Here is a 25,176-nt window from a genome sequence, read left to right as displayed (position 1 = left end):
GAGGAGAGGGTTGGCGCTGGGCCCCAGTGGGGGATGTGGGGCAAGGGCCGGGAGGGAGGGCTGGGCAGACCATGGGACCCCAGACCCCAGCAGCCTCATTGGCGTGTGGACATTTCCAAACGGAAGGCGTCCCCCAGGAGGTAGGGACTTTGCGTGTGTGTGTGTGTGTGTGTGTGTGTGTGTGTGTGTCTGTCTACCCCGTACTGGGAGAAGGCGTGTGCTTATGGGGGGACCCGGGGTCCTCTGTGACTCTAATGTGACCAAGGTTGTGTCTTCGTCAGGAAACTTGTGCTGGGGGCCACTTCACCAGGTTGCAAAATGATGTATGCCCACCAGTCACCAAAGCCACAATTTATCCAGCCTGGTCTGTGCCAGGGGGCCGGCAGCTACGTGAGTGAGTGTGTGTGAGGAACTGTGTCTGACAGAGTGGCCTCAGCGAGGGGTTTATGTGGGGAGCCTGAGACTGTGGGTGTGTGTCTTTGTGCAGAAGACGTGCTGCCTGGCTTGTAAGTGCCCATATTGTCTCTCTTTGTTAATGTCACTGTGAATCTGTGAGTGTGTGTGTCTCCTAGGCTCTGAGCCTAGAGTGTGTGGCTGTGTATGTGTCCCGTGTGTGCAGCAAGGGTCCTCTCCATGTGATTGGCAGTGTGGACCCTGAGTGGGTGAGTGTGAGATGTAGTCTGTGTACAGAGTTGGGGAGCTAATGGGAGAGACATTGACAGGGGTTCAGGTCTCCAAGGGACAACCTGGGATGATTTACTGAGGCCGGTTTCCTTTCTTCTCCAAGGAGTTTCCATGCTCGAGCCCATGCACACAAATACGCTCTGACTCCAAGGCCAGTAACACATACACACGTGTGCTCATAGCCCTTGCTGAGGGGTACTTGAACCCACACATCCAGAGACCACACTGGGTCCCCTATGCCCCACCCAGTGCATATTGCTGCTGTGGACCCTCGTACATGTTCACACGCCACAGGGTGCAACCTCATGGATATCCTTGCCTGGACGCACACACAGGCACAAAAACACAAAAATGCCTGCTAGCAAACTCACCCTCACTCAGTGCCTTCTGAGACAGGAGGTGGATGTGAGGGAGGGGGAGACACACACACACACACACATGCGTGCGTGCGCATGCACACACACTCACACTCTGTCTCTCTCTCTCTCTCTCTCTCTCTCCCCTCCTGGGCCACCCCTCCCACAAAGCCCCACAGGCCCCTACTTGCATATGTATGAGGCTCATGCATTATTAATGAGGGGACAAGCCCCAGACAGCTGTGTAAATGCTCACCTCTCATGGCCCTGGGGAAGAGGTACTTTAAGAGAAGGGGTGTGGGTGTGTGAGGTGCAACTGGAGGGGATGGAGTGTGTGTGGGAGGGCGTGGGGGGGAGTGCAACTGAACCTTTGTATGTCACCTTGTTGGACCACCATTGCATATTTGAGTGTGTACACAAGGCTTTGTGTATAAGAAGCTGTTGTTTAAGTGAACATTTCTTGGACTTCACAAGTCTTAGCTCATTCCATTCTCACAATAACACTCTGAAGTATGTGCTGGTTGATCCCCATTTTACAGGTGGGAAAACTGAGGCACGGAGTGATGAAGCAGCTGTCTAGGATCATGCAGCATGTAGGGAGTAGAGGCAGGGTTTGAAGTCAAGTCATGTGGATATAGTCTGAGCTCTTAACAATACAGAGTATGGGTGTGTGTGCACGTGCGTGAGAATTCTCTGAACTTGCCCCCTCCTAAAACTCTCTTGGGGTAGGCACAGCCCAGAGTCCTGCCCCACCCTCTAATACCCATCCAGGCCTTGGACAGCCATCAGGGGACCCCGCCCTGCTCAGGGTTCCAAGGGGGAGAAATGAGGACAGCCTGGGATGGAGGCAGAGGTTGCTGAGGTTTACAGGTCGGTAGTTAGGGGCATCGTCCCAGAAGCTGGCCTCTGCCCTGCTGTGCAGTCCCAGGCAAACCGCTCACCCTCTCTGGACCCCGAGATGCTGCCCTAAGAAGGCAAGAAGGAGACCAAGCGGGTAGTGCCACTGCGTGGCCGCCCCAGAGTTCAGCACCACGGACAGGTCCCCGACCTGCCTCCCTATGGGGGCCTCTGGGAGCTGGGAACTGGTGGGGCCAGCTGTCCCCCACAGGACCCTATTCTGGACTCCATCCACACTGGCTATTCTTTTATCAGGAGGAGGGTGCAAGGGCTGGGTTTGTAGGTGATGTTCTAACTTCCCATCTGCCCCCACCTTCTGAGCCCCCCCCCCCGGGGTAAGGGGAAGGGGGTTCCAGAGGGGTGGGACGCACCACCACCCCAGGGTTTCTAGTCTCTGGAAGACTGTGAGGTTTGGGAGGGCACTGCTGTATCCCAGTGTTTGGAATGGGCCTTGCTTACAGGTAGTGCTCAATATTTGTCCACTTTATGCTCATGTGCCACAACCCCTATAGGAGTCTAGACCCACAACTGGAGTTTCTCTGTGGATCTAGAAGGCAACTTCGCCAGTCAGTATGAATTCAGGGGGAGGATGGGGTGGGCGAGGGCGAGGTCCCTTCCTCCAGCTGGGACTTGGCAGGTCTTCAAAAATCCCAGAAACCAGGAATAGAATCTTGGCGACAACCAAATCCTGGAATTGAAGCTGAGAATCGTGTCAGTCAGCAAACCCAGATTACAGGCTGGATTGGAGTCCAGTCTGCTGCCAGAACTAGGGACCCCAGGCAGACTAGGACTGGCTGCTGCTCTCTAGGAGCCCCCAGTTTGATTTGGGAGGCTGACTTGAAAAATGGGACTTTGATCTTGGCTATGTTAAAGTCAATAATAATAATAGGAGCTGAAATTTACTCCTTCATGCCAGGCAGTTCTAAGCATTTTATATGTATTGACTATATTGACTTATCTATCCCTTCCAACTACCTGATGTTATCCCCTGAGGCACAGAGAGAAAGAAACTGAGGCACAGAGAAGCTAAGCTACTTGCTCAAGGTCACCCAGCAAGGAACAGGCAAAAAACAACCCCAGGTTTGATTCCCTCCAGCACCCATGCTCTGAACATAGCACTTCACTGCTCGGATTCTGAAGTCAGTTAGTCCTGGGTTCGGATTCTGGCTCAGCCCTGGCTTGCTGACTGTGTGACCTTGAGTGACACACTGGCCTCTCTGAGCCCCAGTTTCCAGATCTGTAGAATGGGAGGAATTGGTCCTTTCATGCCGATTGTCTAGGAGGGTTGTACTCACCCCTTCCTTCCTCTCCATCTTGTTTCAGGTCCAGGATGGGGGCCATGTCTGTCTGGGTCTCAGGCCTCCTGATTCTCCAGATGCTGCTCTTTGTGGCTGGGGAACAGGGTGAGTTGGCTTGTTGGGTGGGAGAGGTTGGGGTCTGGAGAATTGACAAGATGGGGCAGCGTTTTAACTTGAGAGCCTTCTCCTGCTGGTTCTCTGGCTTGGTCTGGAGAATAAAATGAGAATAGATGAAAAAAGTCTTTGAACAGTCAAAAGCGAACAAGACACCTGAGAGGTTATTTTTAGTCATTGCCAGCGGAGGCTAGAGGTTCCCGCCTCTCACTGTTTTGCTGAGATGAGCTGAAGAGAGAGAGAAAAAAAAGAGGGAGAGAGAATAGTATGAAGATTGATTAGTGATGCCTGCCATGGGTGGGACAATAGAAATAAAGGTCTGTGTGCCTCTCCCTGGCATCTCCCCAGTAGCGGTCAAAAGCCCAGACTTTAGAAACGCCTCCTGATTTGCTCTGTGGCCTTACGCAATTAAAATGATGTCTCTGAGCCTCAATTTCCTCAACTCCCCCAAAAGAGGATGAGACATGGCTACCTCTGCAGATGGTTATGAAAATCAAATGAGCTGATTGCTATTTATAAAGTGCCTGTTATATAGAAGGTACTCCACAAACACTGTTTCTCTTCCAATGGCTGCCTCTTGCTTAACTTTTGGGGAAACCATGGCTCAGAGCAGAATAGTGACTTTCCCATGGACACATAGTGAGTCAGTGACACTGAGAGTTAAATCCCTGGCCTCCAGGGTCTGGACTTTGAGTGGAGGCAGAACTCTGAAGGGATTCGACCCCATTACCCCTCTTCTGCTCACAGATTGGGTTACAGATCACAGATCTGTGTATGGCATTGTGATGTTGTGTAGGCAACCTAACCTCTCTGGCCTCAGTCAGAGGGTCCTTGCCTCTCAGTCAGGCCCTCTCTCCACCTTCTCCACCCCAGGCACACAGGACGCCACTGCTGCTGCCACTGCCGAGAAGGGGCTCCACATGCAGAAGGTGGGGTCTGGGTCGGTGCGGGCTGCGCTGGCAGAGCTGGTGGCCCTGCCCTGTCTCTTCACTCTGTGGCCACGGCCAGGTGCAGCCCGAGAAGCCCCTCGGATCAAGTGGACCAAGGTGCGGACTGCATCAGGCCAACGGCAGGACTTGCCCATCCTAGTGGCCAAGGACAACGTGGTTCGAGTGGCCAAGGGCTGGCAGGGACGTGTGTCACTACCTGCCTACCCCCGGCACTGGGTCAACGCCACGTTGCTACTGGGGCCACTGAGGGCCAGCGACTCCGGGCTCTACCGTTGCCAGGTGGTGAGGGGCATCGAGGATGAGCAGGACCTGGTGCCCCTGGAAGTGACGGGTCAGTTGGGGGAAGGGGAGGGGCCAAGGCTGGGATGGGGAAGCCCATCCACTGAATGTCACCTTAGAAATTACTCCCTGGGGAATTCCCTGGTGGTCCAGTGGTTAGGACTCTGCACTTTTACTGCTGAGGGCCCAGGTTCGATCCCTGGTCAAGGAGCTAAGATCCCACAAGCAAAAAAAAAAAGAAAAGAAAAGAAAAGAAAAAGAAATCACTCCCTGAACAGTGATTTGCTTTCAGTTCTTCTGATAAAGTCAGGAAGAAAGTCTCCATGGGTACGCCTCTCTCTTTAACATCTCTCTCTTTCTCTTTTAGCTAAGAGAGAGCAGCCTCTGGCTCAGTCTCTTATGGACCACAGCATTTCATAGGATTTCATAACCTTGTTTTAAGTCCATTTCATGGTTACCTACTTTCACATAAGGCAAAGGATATTGGCTTTCTATTTAAAATAGGAATACAAATTTCCTTTTAAAATAAATACATGTTTTTAAAAAGTGAAGTTATTTTTAAAAAGTGGATTAAAAATATAGATTAAGTAAATAACAGTCATCAATGTAACCAGTTCCTATATTAAATTGTTTCTGTTGAAATAGTCAGTGTAGTTTCTGTTTTCCTAACCAATCAAGATGAACAAGGCAAAAAAAAATTTTTTTTAATTATTAAAGCAAAGTCGTAGGACAAGGCATGGCACACAGAAGATGATCAATTGATATTTGACGAATGAATCAATGAATAGATTTGTGGGGTCTTTTGGCTGCGTTTTGGGTCTTCATTGCTGCGCGTGGGCTCTCTCTAGTTGCAGCGAGCGGGGGCTACTCTTAGTTGTGGTGCGCGGGCTTCTCATTGCGGTGGCCTCTCTTGTTGCAGAGCATGGGCTCCAGTAGTTGTGCCCGTGGGCTCAGTAGTTGTGGCTCACAGGCTCCAGAGAGCAGGCTCAGTAGTTGTGGCGCACGGACTTAGTTGCTCCAAGGCATGTGGGATCTTCCTGGACCAGGGCTTGAACCCGTGTCCCCTGCATTGGCAGGCGGATTCTTAACAACTGTGCCACCAGGGAAGCCCAATGAATGGATTGTTGTGTGGAGAATGTCCTGTGGACTCCTACTGGGAAGTCAATTTCCCGTAACCTGTGTTGGCCATGAGCAAAGTCCCTGCACCCTGTGTTCTGGAGCACAGTCTTTCCCCAGCCAACAGTGTCTCACTGCATATTTTATGGGGTCAACCAATCGTCCCCTTTCCAAGGCCTTGTTCTCAAAACTGATAAACCTCAAAGAAAACTGATAAGTGGTGAAAGAAGAGAATTCCACCTCTGGGTTTGGTAGTTCGTTCATTCAGCCAAACATTTATTGAGCAGCTACCACATGCCAGCCTGGTGCTGGAGACATAGCCATGACTGAGACACAGCTGCTGCCTTCTGGGAGCTCTCAGTTTGATAAAATGGAACAAAATATTTAATACCTTTGTTCTGCTCAGCCATTTCTCTCATCCCTAAATCAGAATTTGAGTCACAGTGAGCTTATTGATGCTTCATGTCCTGGTTTACATGTCACCTCCTCCAGGAAGCCTTCGGTGATTCCATTTCTAAGCTGGGCAAGAACCACATTTGGGGGCTTCCCTGGTGGCGCAGTGGTTAAGAATCTGCCTGCCAATGCAGGGGACATGGGTTTGAGCCCTGGTCTGGGAAGATCCCACATGCCGTGGAGCAACTAAGCCTGTGTGCTACAACTACTGAACCTGTGCTCTGGAGCCCACGTGCCACAACTACTGCAGCCTGCGCACCTAGAGCCCATGCTTCACAACAACAGAAGCCGCTGCAATGAGAAGTACGCGCACCGCAACGAAGAGTAGCCCCCGCTCGCCACGACTAGAGAAAGCCCGCACGCAGCAACGAAGACCCAGTGCAGCCAAAAATAAATAAATAAATAAATAAATTTATTTTTTAAAAACCCACCACATTTGATCACCCATTGCTGCCTTTGCTTCCCCTATGTATGCATGTACTTAATTCCTAAAAGGCAGAATCTCTCTCTCACTCTTCTCCATGCCTCCTGTCACCTCCAGAGCCTAACCCTAGGCAAGAAGAGTGCTATCTTTGGAGTCAGATCTTTCTGGATATAACTTCTGGCTCTCCCTTATACAGGTTATGTGGCCCTAGACCTGTCCCTCAACCTTTCTGAGCCTTAGTTTGCTCCTCTGGAAATGGGGATAATCATAGGGTTGTTATAAGATTTCAATGAGATGGTGCTTATAAATGCTTTTTACATAGCAAATATTTAACAAATACTATGGCCCTTTATGGCCATTGCTATCAGTTTCCTCATCTGTAAAATGGGGGCATATCAGTCTCACTCCCCATCATCACCCTAGCACTATGCCTGTTGCTGAGTGAACAGACATGGTACAGGGCAGTGTAGGGCAGCAGGTCTGTTATTATCAGACTGGGTGGTGGGGGGGCATTCTGCAAGAGCGAGGTCTGTTCTTGAAGATTACAGCATAAATCATCCTGGATGTTTCCCCATAGGTGTTGTGTTCCACTACCGAGCAGCCCAGGATCGCTACTCGCTGACCTTCGCTGAGGCCCAGGAGGCCTGCCGTCTCAACTCGGCCACCATTGCAGCCCCGCGGCACCTGCAGGCTGCCTTCGAGGATGGCTTTGACAACTGTGACGCCGGGTGGCTCTCTGACCGCACTGTTCGGTGAGGGGGTACACAGGGTAGGGAGATGGAGAGCTAGCCCCTGGAGAAAGATGGTCCTTGGGGGCCCCAGGAGCACACATCTGAGAGGGACCCCCACCTTGTCTTGTCAGGTATCCTATCACCCAGTCCCGTCCTGGTTGCTATGGTGACCGTAGCAGCCTTCCAGGGGTGAGGAACTATGGGAGGCGAGACCCACGGGAACTCTACGATGTGTATTGCTTTGCCCGTGAGCTGGGGGGTAAGTCTGGGGCTGGCAGAACACCCCCTTCCCTGAGCCCCATTACCCTCCCTATCCCCCATCCTTCCCTAAGTCCTTCCTAGCTCTCCTAAGTTTCATCCCTCTCTAAACCTGCAGCCAAGATCTGAGCCCACTGGTTCCCTGAGCCTTCCTCCACTCCTTGAGCCCCTCTCCTTCTCTGTGCCCCTTCCCTCTCTCTGAGCCTCTTCCCTCTCTGAGGCTTTGTCCCCTTCTCTGAGTCTCTCCCCCTTCCTGCCCCCCTCCCTCTTCCTACTTCCCTCCTCACTGAGCCCCCCTCACCAAGGCCCTCCCTCTCTCTGAAGCTCAACTCGTTAAGGGGCCTGAGTTACCTCACTTGAAAAAGAAAGTGAAGCCCCCTCTTAGCACTGCATGAGAGGTAACGACAGTGATGTTCTGGCGATGGGGGCACGCAGCTGCGGCTGCCGCAACCCAAATCCAGCCAGATCAGGGCTATTTGGGGTGGGACCCCCTTCCCGGGCTCCGTGGGAGGGTTCTTGGGGCCCCTCTGACCTTCTCCCGCGCCTTCCCGCAGGCGAGGTCTTCTACGTAGGCCTGGCCCGCCGCCTGACACTGGCCGGCGCGCGTGCCCAGTGCCGCCGCCAGGGCGCCGTGCTGGCCTCGGTAGGACAGCTGCACCTGGCCTGGCATGAGGGCCTGGACCAGTGCGACCCGGGCTGGCTGGCCGACGGCAGCGTGCGCTACCCGATCCAGACGCCGCGCCGGCGCTGCGGGGGCCCAGTCCCGGGCGTGCGCACCGTCTATAGCTTCGCCAACCGCACCCGCTTCCCGGCGCCGGGAGAGCGCTACGACGCCTACTGCTTCCGAGGTGCGCGTGAGGCCACGCCCCTTGAGTGTGCGTCCCCTGGTGGCCACGCCCCAAGGGCATGCACCTTGATAACGGCCGCGCCCCGGGAGCTTGGCTTTCTAGTGGAGGTGGAGGCCAGGCAGGGGAGAGATACGAGAAAACTTGCTCCGCGGTGAGCCACGCCCCCAGGGAAAGGTCATACCCCTGAGACAAGCTTTCCGTAGGAGCCCCGCCTTAGAGGAGGACGAGACCCAGAGAAGACCAAGCTCTGGGGGGCAGTCCTGTTTAGCGGGTGCGCTGTGTCTCCTGAGATCTCTGAGAGACACGCCCCTGGATGGCGCAGTTCTTACCTGGAGCCTTGCCCATGAGCACCCGCTGGGGAGGAAGTGATACCTCAACTAGCCATGACCCCTGAGCAAGGCCACACCCACAGGGATGGGACCAGGGATGACCCTCACCCTTGGGGTGGGGCCACACCCTCAGAAGCTGCAAACCTCAAGTCCAAGGAGCTGAGTCTTATGTGTAAGCGGGGGGTGGGGGGGGGAATCTCTTCGTAGGAAGACCATGCCCACTAGGCACTTTCTCTTCCGTGGGAGGAGCCACGGCCCAGGTCTGACCTGCCCCCCTGAGAGCTGGCCACTGCCTGAGCTTCACCCACCAGCCAAGCTGTCTCTTGACCCTTTACTGTGACCAGTTGACTCTGACCTTTACAGTGGACCCCAGCCTGAACAGTGAGGATGATAACTTTCCGCCTCCGTCTCTCAGTCAGGGGGGATCCCAGAAACAACCCAGAGAGACAGAGGGGCGCAGAGAGACAGAGATACATAGAAGATCTCTGCTGTAGCATGCTGGAATGTGGGTAGACTTCAGGCAGAACTTCCCAGCCAGCCCCTGGGCCTAACACAACCTCTTCTGCTTTCTCCCACAGCTCATCACCCTACATCACTACATGGAAACCCAGAGACGCCGTCGTCTGGGGATGAGGGGGAGATTCTGTCAGCAGAAGGGCCCCCCGCCCAAGAACTGGAGCCCAGCCTGGAGGAGGAGGAGGTAGTCACCCCAGACTTCCAGGAGCCTCTGGTGTCCAGTGGGGAAGAAGAACCTCTGATCTTGGCAGAGAAGCAGGAGTCTCAAGAGACCCCCAGTCCTGCCACTGGGGGCCTCACACTAGCCTCAAGGCCTGCTCTGGAGGCTGAGGAGGTGTGGCTGAGCACGGTGTCCCCCGCCCCCAGCAACGTGGAGGCAGGCACTGCGGTGGGCATGCACACAGAGGCAACCCCAGCCAGCACCATGCCCAGGAGGAGGGGGCGCTTTAAAGGGTTGAACGGGCGCCACTTCCAGCAACAGGAACCCCAGCGAGGGCTGAAGGGGGTGCTCCAGGCCAGCGTCCAGCCCCCCACCCCAGAGGTTGCTGGGAATTACGTGGAGCCTCCGCTGGCCACAGGAGCCACTGACGCCTTGGGGAGTGGCCGGAGCCAAAGCCCCTGGGCTGTGCTGACCAATGAGGTGGATGTGCCTGGAGCTGGTGAGTGGGGTCCAAGGGGGAGATGGGACCTGCCTGGGGATGTCAGGGGGACAGGGGAGGAGGCTCCGAATCACAGTTGGGTGCCCTGGCCTCACCAAGCCTCAGAAGACCCCTCTTCCTCCGGCCTGGAGCCAAGGAGACAATCAACAGAAGGAGCTGCTGAGAGATAATTATAATTACTGTTGATATTGTTTCAGGTTCCCCTGGTGGCACGAGCCCCCCAGAGCCCTGGCTGTGGCCCCCAACCATGGTCCCACCCATCACCCTTGGCCTGGAACTAGAGGAAGCCAAGGGCCCCAGTGTGAGGCCAGCCACCCCCGACCTGCCCTGGTCCTCCTCGGAGGCCACTGCCTTGGCTCCCAACCCCTTGAAGGGCCCCAGCACAGCCCGCTGGGAGGCTTCTCCCACAGTCATTTCTCCAGACCTCCCTGTCATGGCCATGCTTCGTGCCCCCAAACTGTGGCTCCTGTCACACCCTACGCCCCTCCCCGCCGATGCCAGTGAGGTAAAGGGGTATAGTGAAGCCATGGCCGCTGCCCCACCCTCCCCTGCCTCAGAGATCGAGGCCAGCCCCCAGGATCCCGTCCATCCAGAAGTGTATTCCCTGCCCGCCTCCTTGGGCCTGACGGGACAAGGTGGAGAGGCCACATCCCCGACACTCAGCAGCCATGGCGAAGGAGGTCCTACAGCTCCTTTGCAGGCAGCCACAGACACACAAGCTGGAGCTGGTCCTAACTCCTTCAGAGCAGACTTCGGAAAAACTGGGGGGACCAGCCCTACTGGGCTCAGCAAAGCTGAGCACCCCAGATCCAACCCACAGGCTTCTGTGGATGGGAATGTGGTGGCAGCCGTCACTCCCACTGAGACTGCCACTGAGCCCATGGGAGCCAGAGGCATCTTGGGGTCTGAGTCTGGGGTCTTCAACACAGCAGAGACCCCCACTTCCAGCTTGCAGGCCAACATGGACGAGGCACAGGGCATGTGGCCGTCACTGCACAGTGAAGGGCTAGACCCCCATTCCCCATCTGTGCTCTTGGGGGTCCCTGGGGTCTCCTTGATGCCCAAGGTCACCCCACATTTGGAGCCTTCGGCTGCTACAGATGGAGGAGCCACAGTGGGTCCCCTGGATTCCATGGCCACACTAGACACCAGCGATGCTGGTGGGAATTGGGAACCTGGATCCCACGTGGTTGAGGGAGATGAAAGCCCCACCTTGAGCCCTCAAGTGGCTGTGGATACAAGTGTGGTGATGTCCCTCATGTCCCTGGACCTGGGGGACAAGGTTGGGGTCCTGGCCATGTCCACAATGGCCTCCTCAAGCTCCCAACCCCATCCAGAGCTGGAGGGCCAGATGGTGACCCAGGGCACCCTGAGAGGCTTGGAGCCTCCACATGAGGGCAGCCCCTCAGGGGAGCCCGCTCTTCCTCCTTGGACACCGACAGCAGCCAGCGAGGACAAGCCCATTTCAGTTTCCTCGGGGGAGCCTATAGTGCCGTGGGACTCCCCCAGCACCCTGCTGCCTGCCTCCCTGGGCCCAGAGGAGTTTGAGCTGGAGGTCCTGGCGGGGAGCCCAGGTGTGGAGAGCTTCTGGGAGGAGGCAGCAAGTGGAGAGGAGCCAGCCCTGCCAGGAACCCCTGCAAATGGGAGTGCAGAGGAGGGTGAGTTGGAAGCTCGTGGTCTCATCCAGGTCACTGTGTTTGCGCTCAAGAACCAGGGGCTGGGGTAGGCCAGAGCTGGGAGGAAGGATTGTTCTTGGGTGCCTGGGTAGGTTTCTAGCAGGGGATGATGTTAAAGGCGGGAGCTCATTAGGCAGAGTTGAATTACAGAAAGCGTATTCCTGGCAGAGGCACTAGCCTGGGCAAAGGCCAGGAGGTGAAGCTGCGTTTGATGTGTTTTATGCACAGCGAGTAATGAGGCAATGATGAGGTGTTGGGCGGAATTTGGTTTTGGAGGATGAGTACAGTCAGCAAATCATGTTCATGACCACTCTCAGCTGACAGTGTTGTGTGATGTTGGGGTCCTGCCTTCAGCGATGCCTCAGTCTGGGGAAGACAGAGCTGGTTACAGGCAACGCCCCTGGGGTGGGGCCGGAGGGAGGAGGCATGGCAGGGAGGCCTTCCTGGACAAGTGTTGAATTGCAGCTGGAATTCAGTGGTGCAAAATGTGGGGGGCCTCAAGCCACAGGTAAAGTGGGTGCTGGGAAGGGGTGGGCGTGGTGGGATGCATCACCCCCATTTTGTAGACAGCAAACTGAGGCTTAGGGAGGTATGTCACTACCAGCTAGTCAGTGATCAAACCTCAGTTGGCACCCAAATCCACATGTGCCTTGGTTGCTCTATGCCCAGTGGAGTCCAGAGAAAGCCATCACCCTGTTCTCCTGGGGCCAGGTCTGCCCATAACTCAGCCTGCAAATTCCAGCCCTTTATTTTTTAGGTCCTGCCATATTGAGCTATTCTTTCTGTCAAGTGAGCATAAAAAAAAAAAAAAAAAAGCAGCAGCAGCTAATTAAAAGACACACTTTTTCTGAGTTGCAAAACACTCTTATTAACACGATTGGTTTTACACTTGCTCCTTTTTTTTGAAGACAAAGTGTCGTGGTGATGGAAACAGCGGATGCAGGGTTTCATCACCCACCCTGTCATCTCTGGGTTGTGTCTGGGGCTGCATCTTCTTTTCTTAGATGCCCAGGAGGCAGGTGGACCCTGGGCAGGGGCACTTGCATCAATAAAGGCTTATGCTTATTGGTGACTGCCTTTGTGCTTGGGTTGGTCTGAGCACTTTACTGGAATCATCTTGGTTAATCTTTTTAATGTCCTTGAGGAACAAGTTCTAGTACGATCCTAACTTTACAGATGGGGATACTGAGGCACAGGGAAGTCAAGTGACTTGTGCAGTCATGCAGCTGGGGAGTGTCAAGGATAACGTTTGAATCCAGGCTGACAACAGTCTCTGTCTCAATCACTGGGCTCTAAGATGCTTATTTCATTGACATAAAACAAAACAAAACTCCCTGAGGTCTTGGGGAGGGGGTAAGCTTGCCCAAGGCCAAAGGAACTAGAGAAGGAGTGGTCAGGTGGGAGGGAAACCACAAAGAAGGGTGCTAAGGAAAGTGTGTTGAGAGGAGCCCCCAGGGCCACGGCTGGATCTGTCTTGGACTTTGTTGGTTTTTTCGGCTCCAGACTCAAGCCATGGGCAGCCGGGGTGGAGGGAGGCAGCCAGTTCTGGGGGAGACCTGGGCGCCTACTCACCTACTGCTTGCAGCAGAAATGCTAATGAAGCCAAAAATAAATGCAGCACCAGCAAGCGACTGAGTCACCGCCAGTCTGTGGGCAGGTGTCAGCAGCTCAGGGCACCTGGTGGGGCTTACACGTCCCGGCGCCTGGCAACCCCACGCATGTGCCCGCACGTGCCAGGGTGGCACCAGGCACAGACATAGCCACAGGCCTCTCTGGCCATCCGTGGTGGTACACGCCACTGCCCCAGGGACAGGCTTCAGTCACTGCGGGCAGGCCAGCAGCTACCTTTATGCAGTTAGCAAGCAACTATTGAGTGCTTGCTGTATTCCAGGCACCATGTTGAGACCGAGTCCCTTGTCCTCTGGAAGCTGACATTCTAGAGCAATGCTCTAGAACTTTCCCAATGATGGAAATGTTCTCGAGCTACGCAGTCTAATACAATAGCAACAAGCTATTGGTGGCTACTGAGCACTTGAAATGTGGCTACTGTGACTGAGGAAGTGCGTTTTAACTTTTATTCCATTTTAATTAATTTAAACTTAAATAGCTGTGCGTGGCTGCCATGTGGAACATCACTGCTCTGGGGGGAGGCATGGATAAGAAACGATGGTCCTAATAAATTATATTGGAAGTTAGAAAGTAATAAAGACAAAAGAGAAAAGTAAAGCAAAGGATGAGGGATGCCAGTGGGTGGGTTTTGGTTTTGGAAGGGGGGTTAGGATGAATTTGAGCAAGCCTGAAGGAGGTGAGAGAGGAGCCATGCAGAGATCTGGGGGAAAAGCAGTTCAGGCAGACGGAATAGCTTGTACAAAGGCCCTGAGGCAGGACCGTGCTTGGTGTGTAGGAGGAACAGCAGGGTCAGTGTGGCTGGAGCAGAGTAAGTGAAGGAGGGAGAGGAGGATCCGGCAGGGAGATATTGGGGAACATTGCACGGGGCCCTGTGGGCTGAGGTAAGGATTTTGGCTTTTCCTATGAGGGCAATGGGGAGCCATGGAGGAGTCTAGGCAGAGGAGGGACATGACCTGACTCAGGTTTACATGGGCTCCTTCTGGCAGCTGTGGGGAGAACAACCTGTTAAGGGTGAAGGTGGAGTCCAGAAGATCAGGGAGGAGGTGACGGCTTGTCATCGTCTCAGTTTCTTGTGGGCCTCCAGACCAGGACAAAACAGAAACAAATTCTAGGTTATAGGGCCTGGAGAGAGGGCCTTAAACTGGGCTTCCAGAGCCCCGTTGGCCAGTCTTGGCTCTTGTACTGTCCTGCTGAGTCGCTTTGAGCTAGGCCCTGCCCTTCTCTGGGTCTCGGTTCTAGTATCTTGCAGTGGAAGGGTTGACACTGTCCTGACAAGGGATAGGGGTCATCTGGGGTACATGGGGGTTCTTGCTCTGCCCCTCCAAGACTCCAGGGTGGTCCAGAAACCACCCACCAAGGCCTCTGAGCCCCTGAGATGGGGAGGGGTGACCCTCCTGCCTCCAGGGAAACCACGCTGAGGAATGAGAGAGGTGGACAGGGCCTCACATTCAACTCCCCCTGGATGCCCTGTCCGTGTTAAGCAATGTTGAGACCCCTCAAGAGGCCCCAGGCTGATATACAGAGAGCCAGTCATGGCATTATGGTCAGGATTGGGAGAGCAGGATGAGCTATTTTTATTTTCATTTTGTAAATGAGGCAACTGAAATTCACAGAAGTAATTTGCCCAGGGTTCCCTAGTGAGTGGCAGAGGCAGGAATTGAACCAGCCTCTCTGACTGCACAGCCTATGGTTATTACTGCTATAATCCACCACTACTCCACACTGTAACCACTGAGGTTGCATCAGAAGAGGTTGAGCCACAAGGATGAAGGAAGTGATGGTTCCCACTGGTCCCAGTGCCTTTCATACCCCATCTAGAACCTATGTCCACTTCTTTGCTCCAAAGTATGAGAAGCACAATGACCAGTTGGGTATTTCTAGAAAAATGGGGATAAGTCAAGGAGGGCACTTAAACCATGTTCTGTGAGAAGACTTCCTAAGAGAAGCTGCAGGAATCCCATTCTAGTTCACTCCAAGGAAGGACTTTGCCATAGCCAGGGCATCCCACAGGTGCTTTGGGCAGTTCCTGAAAAGAGTAAGCTCATCACAGGGGCATGTGAGAGGAAGTTGGCAATCAGTTATTGGGAAATTATAGAGGGGACTCCACAGAGAGGGGTGAAATGAGAGGGCCTTTAAGGGTCTGAGGTCTGGATTCCCTGCGAGGCAGACTTGGTGGTCTGACTCCTTCCCGTACTCCTGTCCATCCTGCAGTCCCCTCGGATCCCTGTGAGAACAACCCTTGCCTGCATGGGGGCACCTGTAAAGCCAATGGCACCATGTACGGCTGTAGCTGTGACCAGGGCTTTGCTGGAGAGAACTGTGAGATCGGTGAGTACCCCAGACTCAGGATCTGAACACAGACTTGTTTGACTCAGAGCCCTGGGGTCTATCCCAGCAGTCATCCCCATGAGGATCAGGAATCACGAAATGCTGGCTTCAGATGCTCCCTTCCCCTCCCTCACTCCTTGGCTCCAGTAAATCAGCCTCAGCAACAACCATCTGAGGTTTCATCCTCAGGGCTGAGGCTCTGGTGTGCTGCCTCCCATTATTACAAGGCAAGGGTGGGGAAGGGGAAGACAAAGGGATGGTAAGGCTCAGACTCCCACCAGCAAAGGGCCCCAGGGGATTGCCTACCCTCTCCTGGGTGGGCAGGGGTATAGGCACCACCACTAGAGCTGTTGGAAGCTAGCCCCAAAGCCCAACACAAGAAATATGACAAATTATGAAATTATAACAATTATAAATGATACAATTTCTTGAGCTCTTCCATTGACTCTACTCACAACCACCGCTGTGGAGGTGCTATTATTATCACCACTTTGCAAGAAAAAAGAAACTGAGTCTCAGAGAGGGCAAGTGACTTGCCTGGCATCATACATGCCTCAGGCACTATCTACACAGGGACTGGGAGAAGAGGTGCTCAACTGATTGCTCTCTGTACCTACAAACAACTTCGTGATTCTGTGCAAATCCTTGTAAGTGCTCCACATTCTGAAGACCCTTCAGCTTCGACATTCTATGGGTCTGTTTGCCAGACCCACCTTCACTGTTCTGGAGTCAGGGGGAATGTCCTGCACACTCTGGCTTTCAGCCAGCTCAGTGGCATCTCCTCTCACTGATGCTAATTCACATCAGTTGTGTGAGGTTCCACCCCCTTGACCTCCAGAGTCATTGGGCCATCAGTGCAGACCACCGCTGTTGTACTCAGGTCTGGGATAGATGGTAGGGTCATGACCGCATCTTCTGCCTGGTTCTCCATGGGGACTGGGAGCCACGGGGAGGCTGACCTCTGACTCAGCCCCACCTTCCCCTCCAGATATAGATGACTGCATCTCCAGCCCCTGTGAGAATGGAGGCACCTGCATCGACGAGGTCAACGCCTTCGTCTGCCTTTGCCTCCCCAGCTACGGGGGCAGCCTCTGTGAGAAAGGTGAGTCTCTGCCAAGACCCCAGAAACAGTACCAGGAGCAGGGTTGGGTGCTGGACCACAAGCTTCCCACATATGGAGCTCCAGGTCTCTGCCTCTGGTTCCATGGCCGTGAGTCAGACAGGCAGGAGGCGAATAATTTTCTTGAGATAAAATTCACATAACATAGAATTAACCTTTTTAGAGTGTACAATTCAGTGGCATTCAGTACATTCACAATGTTGTGCAACCACCACCTCTAGCTAGTTCCAAGACATTTTCATCAGCCCCAAAGGAAATCCTGTCCCCATTAGCCATCACTCCCCATTCCTCCCCTCCAGCCCCTGGCAACCACTAATCTACTTTCTGTCTCTATGGATTTGCCTATTTTATATGTTTCATATAAATGTAGTCATACGCTCTGTGTCTTTTTGTATCTGGCTTCTTTCACTCAGCATGATGTTTTTCAGGGTTCATCCACATTGTAGCACGTGTCAGTGCTTCATTCCTTTTTATGGCTGAATCGTATTCCATTGGATGGGCCACATTTTGTTTATCCATTCATCACTTGGTGGACCTTTGGGTTGTTTCCCCCTTGTGGCTAATGTGCATAGTGCTGCTATGAATGTTCATGTACACGTTTTTGTTTCAATACCTGTTTTCCATTCTTTTTGTTTTTTCCCCATTCTTTTTGGTGTACCCAGGAGTAGAATGGCTGGGTCATGTGGTAATTCCGTGTTTAACGTTTTGAGGAGTTGCCAGACTGTTTTCCACAGGGGCTACACCATTTTACATTCCCACCAGCAATGCACGAGGGTTCCAATTTCTCCATATCCTTGCCAGAGCTTATTATTTTCTTTTTTAAAAAAAATTATAGCCATCCTAGTGGGTATGAGGTGGTATCCCATTGTGATTCTGATTTGTGTTTCCTAATGATTCACGTTGTTGAGCATCTTTTCATGTGCTTGTTGGCCATTTGTATATCTTTTTGGGAGAAATGTCTATTTGAGTTTTTCCCCAGGAGGGAAATTTTAGGCTTTCCTGAGACCATTTCCTGAGGTCCCAGGATGTGGCCAGATCAGAGAATGAGACATTAGAGTTGGGATAAGAGGGGATGGGTGTAATGATCTTCCAGCTGAATCTCTTCCTGCAACAGAGAAAAGAAGTGAATATGGGAGGAGGGAGGTGAAAAGGTGGGGGGACAGAGTGGGGGCTGGGGGATGGGCCCAGGGAGAGGGTTGATTTAGCCCCACAGTGACCTTGGATTGGGCCCTCTCTCTGGTGGGCTGGTGTGCTCATGGCTGGCAAGGCAGGCCTCGGCTTGAGGCCAGCCCCCTTCATGCTTCCTTTCCACCTCCCAGACACAGAGGGCTGTGACCATGGCTGGCACAAGTTTCAGGGCCACTGCTACCGCTACTTCGCCCATCGGCGGGCATGGGAGGATGCCGAGAGGGACTGCCGCCGTCGAGCCGGCCACCTGACCAGCATCCACTCACCCGAAGAACACGGCTTCATTAACAGTAGGGACTCTGGGGTGGGCAGGGGTGGCCTTTACAGTCCCTTTGTCAGGGCATCCCCCCAGGGTCCTGAAGACGCTACCTTTCTGAAGCTATGTTCATTAATGCAAGCCCTGACCACTTATTAATTCAAGTGTCTATTTATTCACTTGTCAGTTCATTCATTCACTTCATTCATTCTCCAACTATTTACTGAGCACCTGCTATGTGCCAGGCACTGTTTCAGGCACAGAGACACACATTGTCCTGTCCTTAGGGAGTGACGTTCTTGAAGAGGATATAGTCAAACAAGTAAATATCTAATTAAATAAGTCTATCCTAAAATTTAGCTGGTTCTCAGGGCACTGATGACAGTTAAAACAGGGCCAGGGAACAGAGGGTGATGGAGAAGCATCTGTGGTGCAGGGGATGAAATGAGGGAGGAGCAGAGATTTAGAGAAAGACGGGTGTCCCATAAATTAAATCCGGCATTTATTGATTTACTCATTATTCCTTCTGCCCTTTTTCATCCATTTATTTATTCACATTTTCCCCATCCCATCCCCTGTTAATTCTTTAATTTGTTCATTCCCTGGTTCACTGGCTTTTTTCCTCTATGTAATCAAACGCACATGCATCCAGCTGCTTCCTCCCTCCTCAGTGACTGATTGGCTCATTTAGATTCACCTGCCTGCCCTGTCCAGCCTTGCTCGCTGGCTCTCTTAGCCCCTACTCTCTCATTTCTGCAAAGATCTGACTTGTCTTTATTGTTTCCTCTGGCCTTTTGTTTAAGCCACAAATTGTGACAAGGCCAGGAGCCTAATCCCGGCCCTTTCCATGCCTCAACCCCACTCCCCAAGTATGAGGGCAGCCAGAGCCTCAGCCTGCTAGGGAATGGGGGGACGTGGCCTCCAGCCCACAGCCCACAGGCTGGCAGAGGGGCTAGGGTCCTCCCTTCCAGCTCAAACCCAGAACTGGGGGAGGGGCTCTGGGTACCCCCCCTCCCTTCTCATCTTCATCCACTTCCCCTTCCAGCCCACCTTCAGGCTGGGCAGGGGGCTGAGTCTCCCCTCCCACACCCCCAACCTGGCCTCCAGCCAGCAACCTAGGCTGGGGGAGGTGCAAGTACCCAGCCCTCACGACACCCCACACCCCACAGGTTTTGGGCGTGAAAACACATGGATCGGCCTAAACGACAGGATCGTGGAGAGGGATTTCCAGTGGACGGACAACACGGGGCTGGTGAGTGGTGGCAGCCTGGGGACCTGGGTACCTGCAGTTAGACTGTTGACTTGGGCCCTGCCTAGAATGGAGAGTTCTGGGTAAGCTGCAATGACCTGGCCCTCTGGCTTCACTTTAGTAAATTTTATATTATATATTTTTTACCACAATTAGAAAAGAAATCCACCTCCTCTCTTCTGCCATGAGAACTGGCCCCGGCCCACTCTCTGACTACACTCGAACTGGATCAAGCAGCCCCAGCCCTCCTGGCCTCTGTTCTGTTCCTCAGACAGGACAAGCTCAGTCCTGCCTCAGGGCCTTTGCATTAGCTATTCCCTCTGCTTAGAACTCTGTTCCCTGCCTGCGTTGTTCTTATCCTTGAGTCTTCCTTCAGCTCTCCTGTTGCCTCCTCAGGGAAGCTCTCCTGGACTTCCAGTCTGAGGTCACCTTTTGTTCAGCTATTTATCTAACAATGAGTGACCCATGTGGAAAACAGACTGTCAGGGAGTGAGACGAGGCAGGAGGACCAGGGAGGAGGGCACCACAGCCTCGCAGCTAGAGAAGGGTTGACTTGGACTGTAGTGGCAGCCACCCTCAGGGCAGGCAGAACAGTGCCCATTGTAGAGATGGAAACACTGAGTCCCTAAGAGTTTGAGTGGTCTGGCCAGGGGAATCCCACAGTGCCAGTGCCAGAGCCTGGGACAGGCTGCATGTCCCCTGAGCACCCCCTGCTCCCCATTCTTACAGCAATATGAGAACTGGAGGGAGAACCAGCCCGACAATTTCTTCGCGGGTGGGGAGGACTGTGTGGTGATGGTGGCACATGAGAGCGGGCACTGGAATGATGTTCCCTGCAACTACAACCTCCCCTATGTCTGTAAGAAGGGCACAGGTATGCTGCTACTCTCCCTCCCACCCCTTCTCCCCCAACCTTCCCTCCTGCCTGTCACGAATTCGTTGTTTTATTTAAGTTTGTAAATGTAGGAGTCAGTCCAGCCCAGTTTTCACGCTTCAGCACTATGTGAGGGTACCCATTTTCCCCCCACCCTTGCCAACTCTGTGTTCTCAAACTTTTTGTTCTTTGTTCATCTAAGTCCTGAAAAACAGTATCTCATTGTTATCATAGTTTGCACGTCTTCGAGGATGAGAATAACCAGCTCTTCATATGTTGATAAGCTGTTTATATGTATTTGATTTCCTGTGACCTACCAGTTCATTTCCTTTGCCTAATTTTCTATCGGTTCATTGGTCTTATTGATTTGTAAGAGCTCTTTACATATTAAGGAAACATATATATGTATATTCTCATGTCCACCTTTCTCTTATACTTTTCTTCATTCTTGCTTCTGTTTCCTTGCCAATTTTCATATCCTATTTTCCATTCATTTGCTCAGATTATTCTTGCCTCCCATCTCCTTCATTCCCATCATGCACAAGAATTAGGGGTTGGGATGTGTCCAGGAGGTTCCTGCCACTCAGCAGCTCCTGGTTTGGGTGGAGGAGACATCCACTTCTAGCCCTTTGAGGTCACAGCTGGGCAAAAGGTGGGACCTGTTGAGGGTTCATCTCAACAAGAGATGAAACCAGTTCAGCCGCAGTCCCACCCACTTCTTTAACTGGAGGTTCCTCTCTCCCCAGTGCTGTGTGGTCCCCCTCCAGCAGTGGAGAATGCCTTGCCCATTGGTGCCCGCAAGGCCAAGTATAATGTCCACGCCACTGTACGCTACCAGTGCGACGAAGGATTTGCCCAGCACCACGTGGCCATCATCCGATGCCGGAGCAATGGCAAATGGGATCGGCCCCAAATCGTCTGCACCAAACGTAAGTGGCTTCCCCCAGACACCCCAACAAAAGTTTCCAGCTACTTGTAGTCTCCAATTAAGCATCTCATGACTACATACATTGATCTGGTTGAATGTCTGCCTGATAATACGGCCTTGCGGATAAGTGAGAACTTACTAGCTTGCCTGGTGTTCCCTCCATTTCCCGCTCCCCCGAGGAAGCCTGTTCCATCAGGCCACCCACCTCTCATCAGCTTTTGCCACGTTCCTGTCGTCCCTCACTCCCCTGCAGCCAGACGATCCCATCGGATGCGGCGACACCATCACCACCACCAACACCACCACCAGCATCACCACCACAAATCGCACAAGGAGCGCAGAAAACACAAGAAGCACCCAGCAGAGGACTGGGAGAAGGACGAAGGGAATTTCTGCTGAAGAACCAGGCAAAAGAAAGCACAATCCCCTTCCCACACCTCCCCTGGAGGCTTCACCTGGGGAGGCAGAGCCCAGAGAGAAACAAGAGGGTCCGGAAGCCCCTGAGTCCCAAACCACATCTCCCCATACATAACCATTTGTAAAAAGCTCCTCTCTCCTTTTTCTTACATATACAAGGTCCTCTTGGCAGGTGTAGCCATGTGTCTGAAAAGTCAGTTCTAGTCAGGCTGAACTCTGGGAGCATCTCTCAGTGCAGGGAAGCACAATCGGCAAAGATCATCATTCTTTGCACTGGTTTAGTCTTTTGTTGGCAAGGCTGACTGCCAGTTGTGGAAGTAAGGCTTTGATAAGGGTGCAAGAATGTGTGTTTGGATTCGCACTAAGGAATTGCTTTTACCACCAGAGATTCAGATTTAGTAAACTGTCAGATGTCCTAAATGCAGGCTGAAGCCTATAGTGAAGGTCACTGGCTTTGGGAGTAGAAAATTACGTGGACACACACTGCTTGAACTTGATGACTGCTCTTCCTTCACCTTGGACTTCAGCCTAAGTCAGTCCTTAGTCTTGGTGGATGAACTGAGTGTGGAATTCCTATGTACTGAATTTTAGGAATGTTTTTGGAACAACATCCCTCCGTGACCTCAGAGTTAGGGGTCAGAATAGTCAGAGAAATTTGTGGGCAATGAAGGGAAGCTGTATTGCTTGCCCTCCCAGGTCTAGTCCAGTGCTGAGATTTGGTGGTTCTGCATGTGTGGTGAATTTTATACACACACACACACACACACACACACACACACACACACACGGATGAGAGGATGTTTAGGGCTCAACGAACCCAGATTTCTTCCCCCTCCATCTCTCAGGGGACAAAGAACTTTCTTCCTGGACCAAGGAGGTGCCAAGTTTTCTAGCTCGGTGCCCATATCCATCCCTCAAGCAGACATTGGTAGTGCCCCTGCCATGGGTCCCACCCCTACCCCTACTCTATTCCTGTCTCCTCCATTCATCTCCTGGTGGACTAGAAATGCTTAAAACTTGAAGTAGTGACATCTACCTGCGGTCATGTAGAGAGATATGCAGTGTTAAAACTGAAACACACACACACACACACATTTTTCTCTTAGTTTTTTAATTTTCTAAGCTGTAAAGAACTCACCTTGCCTTCCTCCCCAGAATCTGAAACCTGTAAAAACTCTCCCCAAGCCAGAAGTCGGGATTCAGCTTCCTGATCTCTGGCAGGAAAGATCCACAGCTTTTCCTCCATGTCCTTTGTCCACTCTCAACCTCTCTAGTCTGGGTAACATCTGTGGATTAGTGTTAAAAACCACAGTGGAGAATGGCCCTCTGCAGGAAAGAAAAATAAGCAAATATACGGTCCATCTAAGGGTTCAGTAGAGAAAGAAACGTGTTGGCTGAGCCTATATCCCTCCTGGGAAGTACTAATCATAGTTGACAACTATGGAGTAGGTACCATGCTAAGGACTTACACACACTGCCTCCTTGAATCTTCTCAACAGCCCAGTGACTTACGAACCATTATTTTCCCATTTTACACAAGACAAAACTGAGGCTCAGATAAGAGAAAGACACTGGCTTGCAAGACAGGAATAACGATTCAGTCCTGCCTCTGGCTGACTCCAAACCCTGCTCTCTGTTTTGGGGGGAAGGAATTGAAACATAATCATGCTCTAACACACAGGAAGATTTAGGAAAAGATTGAGAAGTGCAAACTAGACCCGCATCCTTGACCATGGTCTTTAGTGTTCCCTGCTGTATAGACATTATCCACTGTTCCATGTTATGGTCATTGTTGAGAAAACCCAGGGATATAGGTTTGCCTTCTAGGTTTGATAATTCCTCTTGGTTTAAGAAATATAAAAATAATAACACATCTTTGGTCATCCATGTCACAAAAGAATTTTCCTTTGTTTGGAGTGGGGGGCTCTGGGGATGCAACTTTTTTGGGGGTGTCTTGGTTTATGCTCCTTACCCTTGACCACCTCAGCCCCTTGCCCTGCCCCCACCCCAGCTCCATGGTGGGAGGGGGCTCTGATATTTTCTAAGGTGGGTGGTTTGTCTTTTGGTCTTTCCCTTTGAGATGTGCGTGAGTGTTTGCGTGTGCCGCGTGTGTGGCATGCGTGTGAGTGTGTGTGCGCGTGAACAGCTTTGGATTCTGTTGGTTATGCTGTCAGCTGCAGTGTTCCGTGGGTCTGTGGTATCTGACACTATGGACATTAATGTACTCCTTGGACATTTTAATAAAATTTTTTAACGGTTCAACCTGCCTCCTGACACCTTCCTTCATTCATTCACTCAGCAAGGACTTATTGGGCAGCTATTATATGCCGTGTACTGTGCTGGGTGCTGGGGAGATAGTGGTGGACAGAACAGATGTGACCCCTGGGAGGTGGTCAGGGGAGGCTTCCTAGAGGAGGTGAATGGAATCTAAAGGATGAATAGCATTAACTAGACGAAGAAGGGAATAAAGGAAGAGAGTTTCAGGCAGAGGGAAGAGTAAAAGTGAAAATCTTCTTGCAGAAGGGAACATGGTTCATTTGAGAAACAGCAAAGAGTCCATAGTGGCTGGAGCGGAGTGACAGAGGTAGACAGTGGAGGGAGATGAGGTCAGAGAGGCAGAGGATGGATCACTCAGGGCAATATGGGCTGTAATGAGAAGTTTGGGCTTTATTCTAAAGCAATAGTGGCAACAAACAACATTAACAAGGTCAAAAGGCGAATGCCAAGCTTGGAAACAATTCTTCAAATCAGAGATAAAGGAATTTTGCCTTAGTACATAAAGAGCTCCTACAAATCAATACGAAAAAACCCCCAATAATCCAATAGCCAAATGGGCACAGGATATGAACAAAAAGCTCAAAGAAAAGGAAATACAGATGGCTCTTAAACTACAACATATGCTCAACAAAATAATACACAATTTTCAGATCTCCAAGGTACACAAATAAGGACATATAAATAAAAGGGAATAAACAAATAAATCTCACAAGAGAAGGGCCTTGCATATTTCAATGATGACAATGTACCTGAACTGAGAATGATTTATGATTTACTCAACTGCTTGCATCTAAAGTCAAAGTGGAGGATAGTCAGCTTCATATAACAGGTGAATTGCAAGTGACAACCACAATGAGATATTATTTTTCACCTATCAGGTTGGCTAAGGTAACAAGTGGTAACACATGATGCTACTGAGGACGTATGGAAATAGGCAAGTACATCTGTTACTGATGGGCTATAAATTGGCCTCACCTCTAAGAAGAGTTGGAGATCACTAACAAAATGGCAAGTTTTGACGCCTTGATCAAACAATTCCTGCTATCATCCTCCAGTTATACTTGTACTTATGTGATGACCATGGTACTTATTACTAACAGCAAAATATGGGAAACAATGTAAATGTCCACCATTAGGAGACTGGTTACAAAGATTATGGTGCATCCAAACAGTGACTACTTTGCTAACCTTCAAAAGAATGCTGGTGGGGGAAGGGGACGGATTTTTACATGCTGAAGGAAACCAGTCCCCAAATATATTGTTAAATAAGAGTTACTTTAAAAGTGTATATGAGGGCTTCCCTGGTGGCGCAGTGGTTAAGA

The 25,176-nt window shown here is 51.9% G+C and overlaps 1 protein-coding gene and 1 non-coding gene across 2 annotated transcripts; both read left to right on the top strand.

Annotated features, from left to right (window-relative positions):
* Positions 1-3,260: 3,260 nt before the first annotated feature.
* Positions 3,261-21,559, top strand: NCAN (neurocan). The gene is made up of 15 exons (XM_059919725.1): positions 3,261-3,340; positions 4,223-4,630; positions 7,149-7,323; positions 7,434-7,561; positions 8,115-8,408; positions 9,316-9,912; positions 10,110-10,577; positions 10,638-11,570; positions 15,429-15,545; positions 16,534-16,647; positions 17,985-18,143; positions 19,279-19,361; positions 20,088-20,232; positions 20,979-21,161; positions 21,414-21,559. The coding sequence occupies exons 1-15, from the start codon at positions 3,268-3,270 to the stop codon at positions 21,557-21,559; spliced, it is 4,023 nt and encodes a 1,340-aa protein (XP_059775708.1). The 5' UTR covers positions 3,261-3,267.
* Positions 4,717-4,789, top strand: TRNAK-UUU (transfer RNA lysine (anticodon UUU)). Its single transcript has one exon. It is a non-coding gene; the product is annotated as a tRNA-Lys (tRNA).
* Positions 21,560-25,176: the final 3,617 nt, after the last annotated feature.

This window comes from Balaenoptera ricei, chromosome 3, assembly GCF_028023285.1.
Source record: "Balaenoptera ricei isolate mBalRic1 chromosome 3, mBalRic1.hap2, whole genome shotgun sequence".
In the NCBI taxonomy this organism is placed as follows: Eukaryota; Metazoa; Chordata; class Mammalia; order Artiodactyla; family Balaenopteridae; genus Balaenoptera; species Balaenoptera ricei.
This window is presented reverse-complemented; position numbering and strand designations above follow the sequence as displayed.

Bases quoted from the DNA above. Each gene is read 5' to 3' on its own strand.
- NCAN (XM_059919725.1), top strand. From the start codon at position 3,268: ATGGGGGCCATGTCTGTCTGGGTCTCAGGCCTCCTGATTCTCCAGATG. The intron at 9,913-10,109 runs GTGAGTGGGGTC...ATATTGTTTCAG, and splicing joins GGTGGATGTGCCTGGAGCTG to GTTCCCCTGGTGGCACGAGC. The intron at 19,362-20,087 runs GTGAGTGGTGGC...CCATTCTTACAG, and splicing joins GGACGGACAACACGGGGCTG to CAATATGAGAACTGGAGGGA.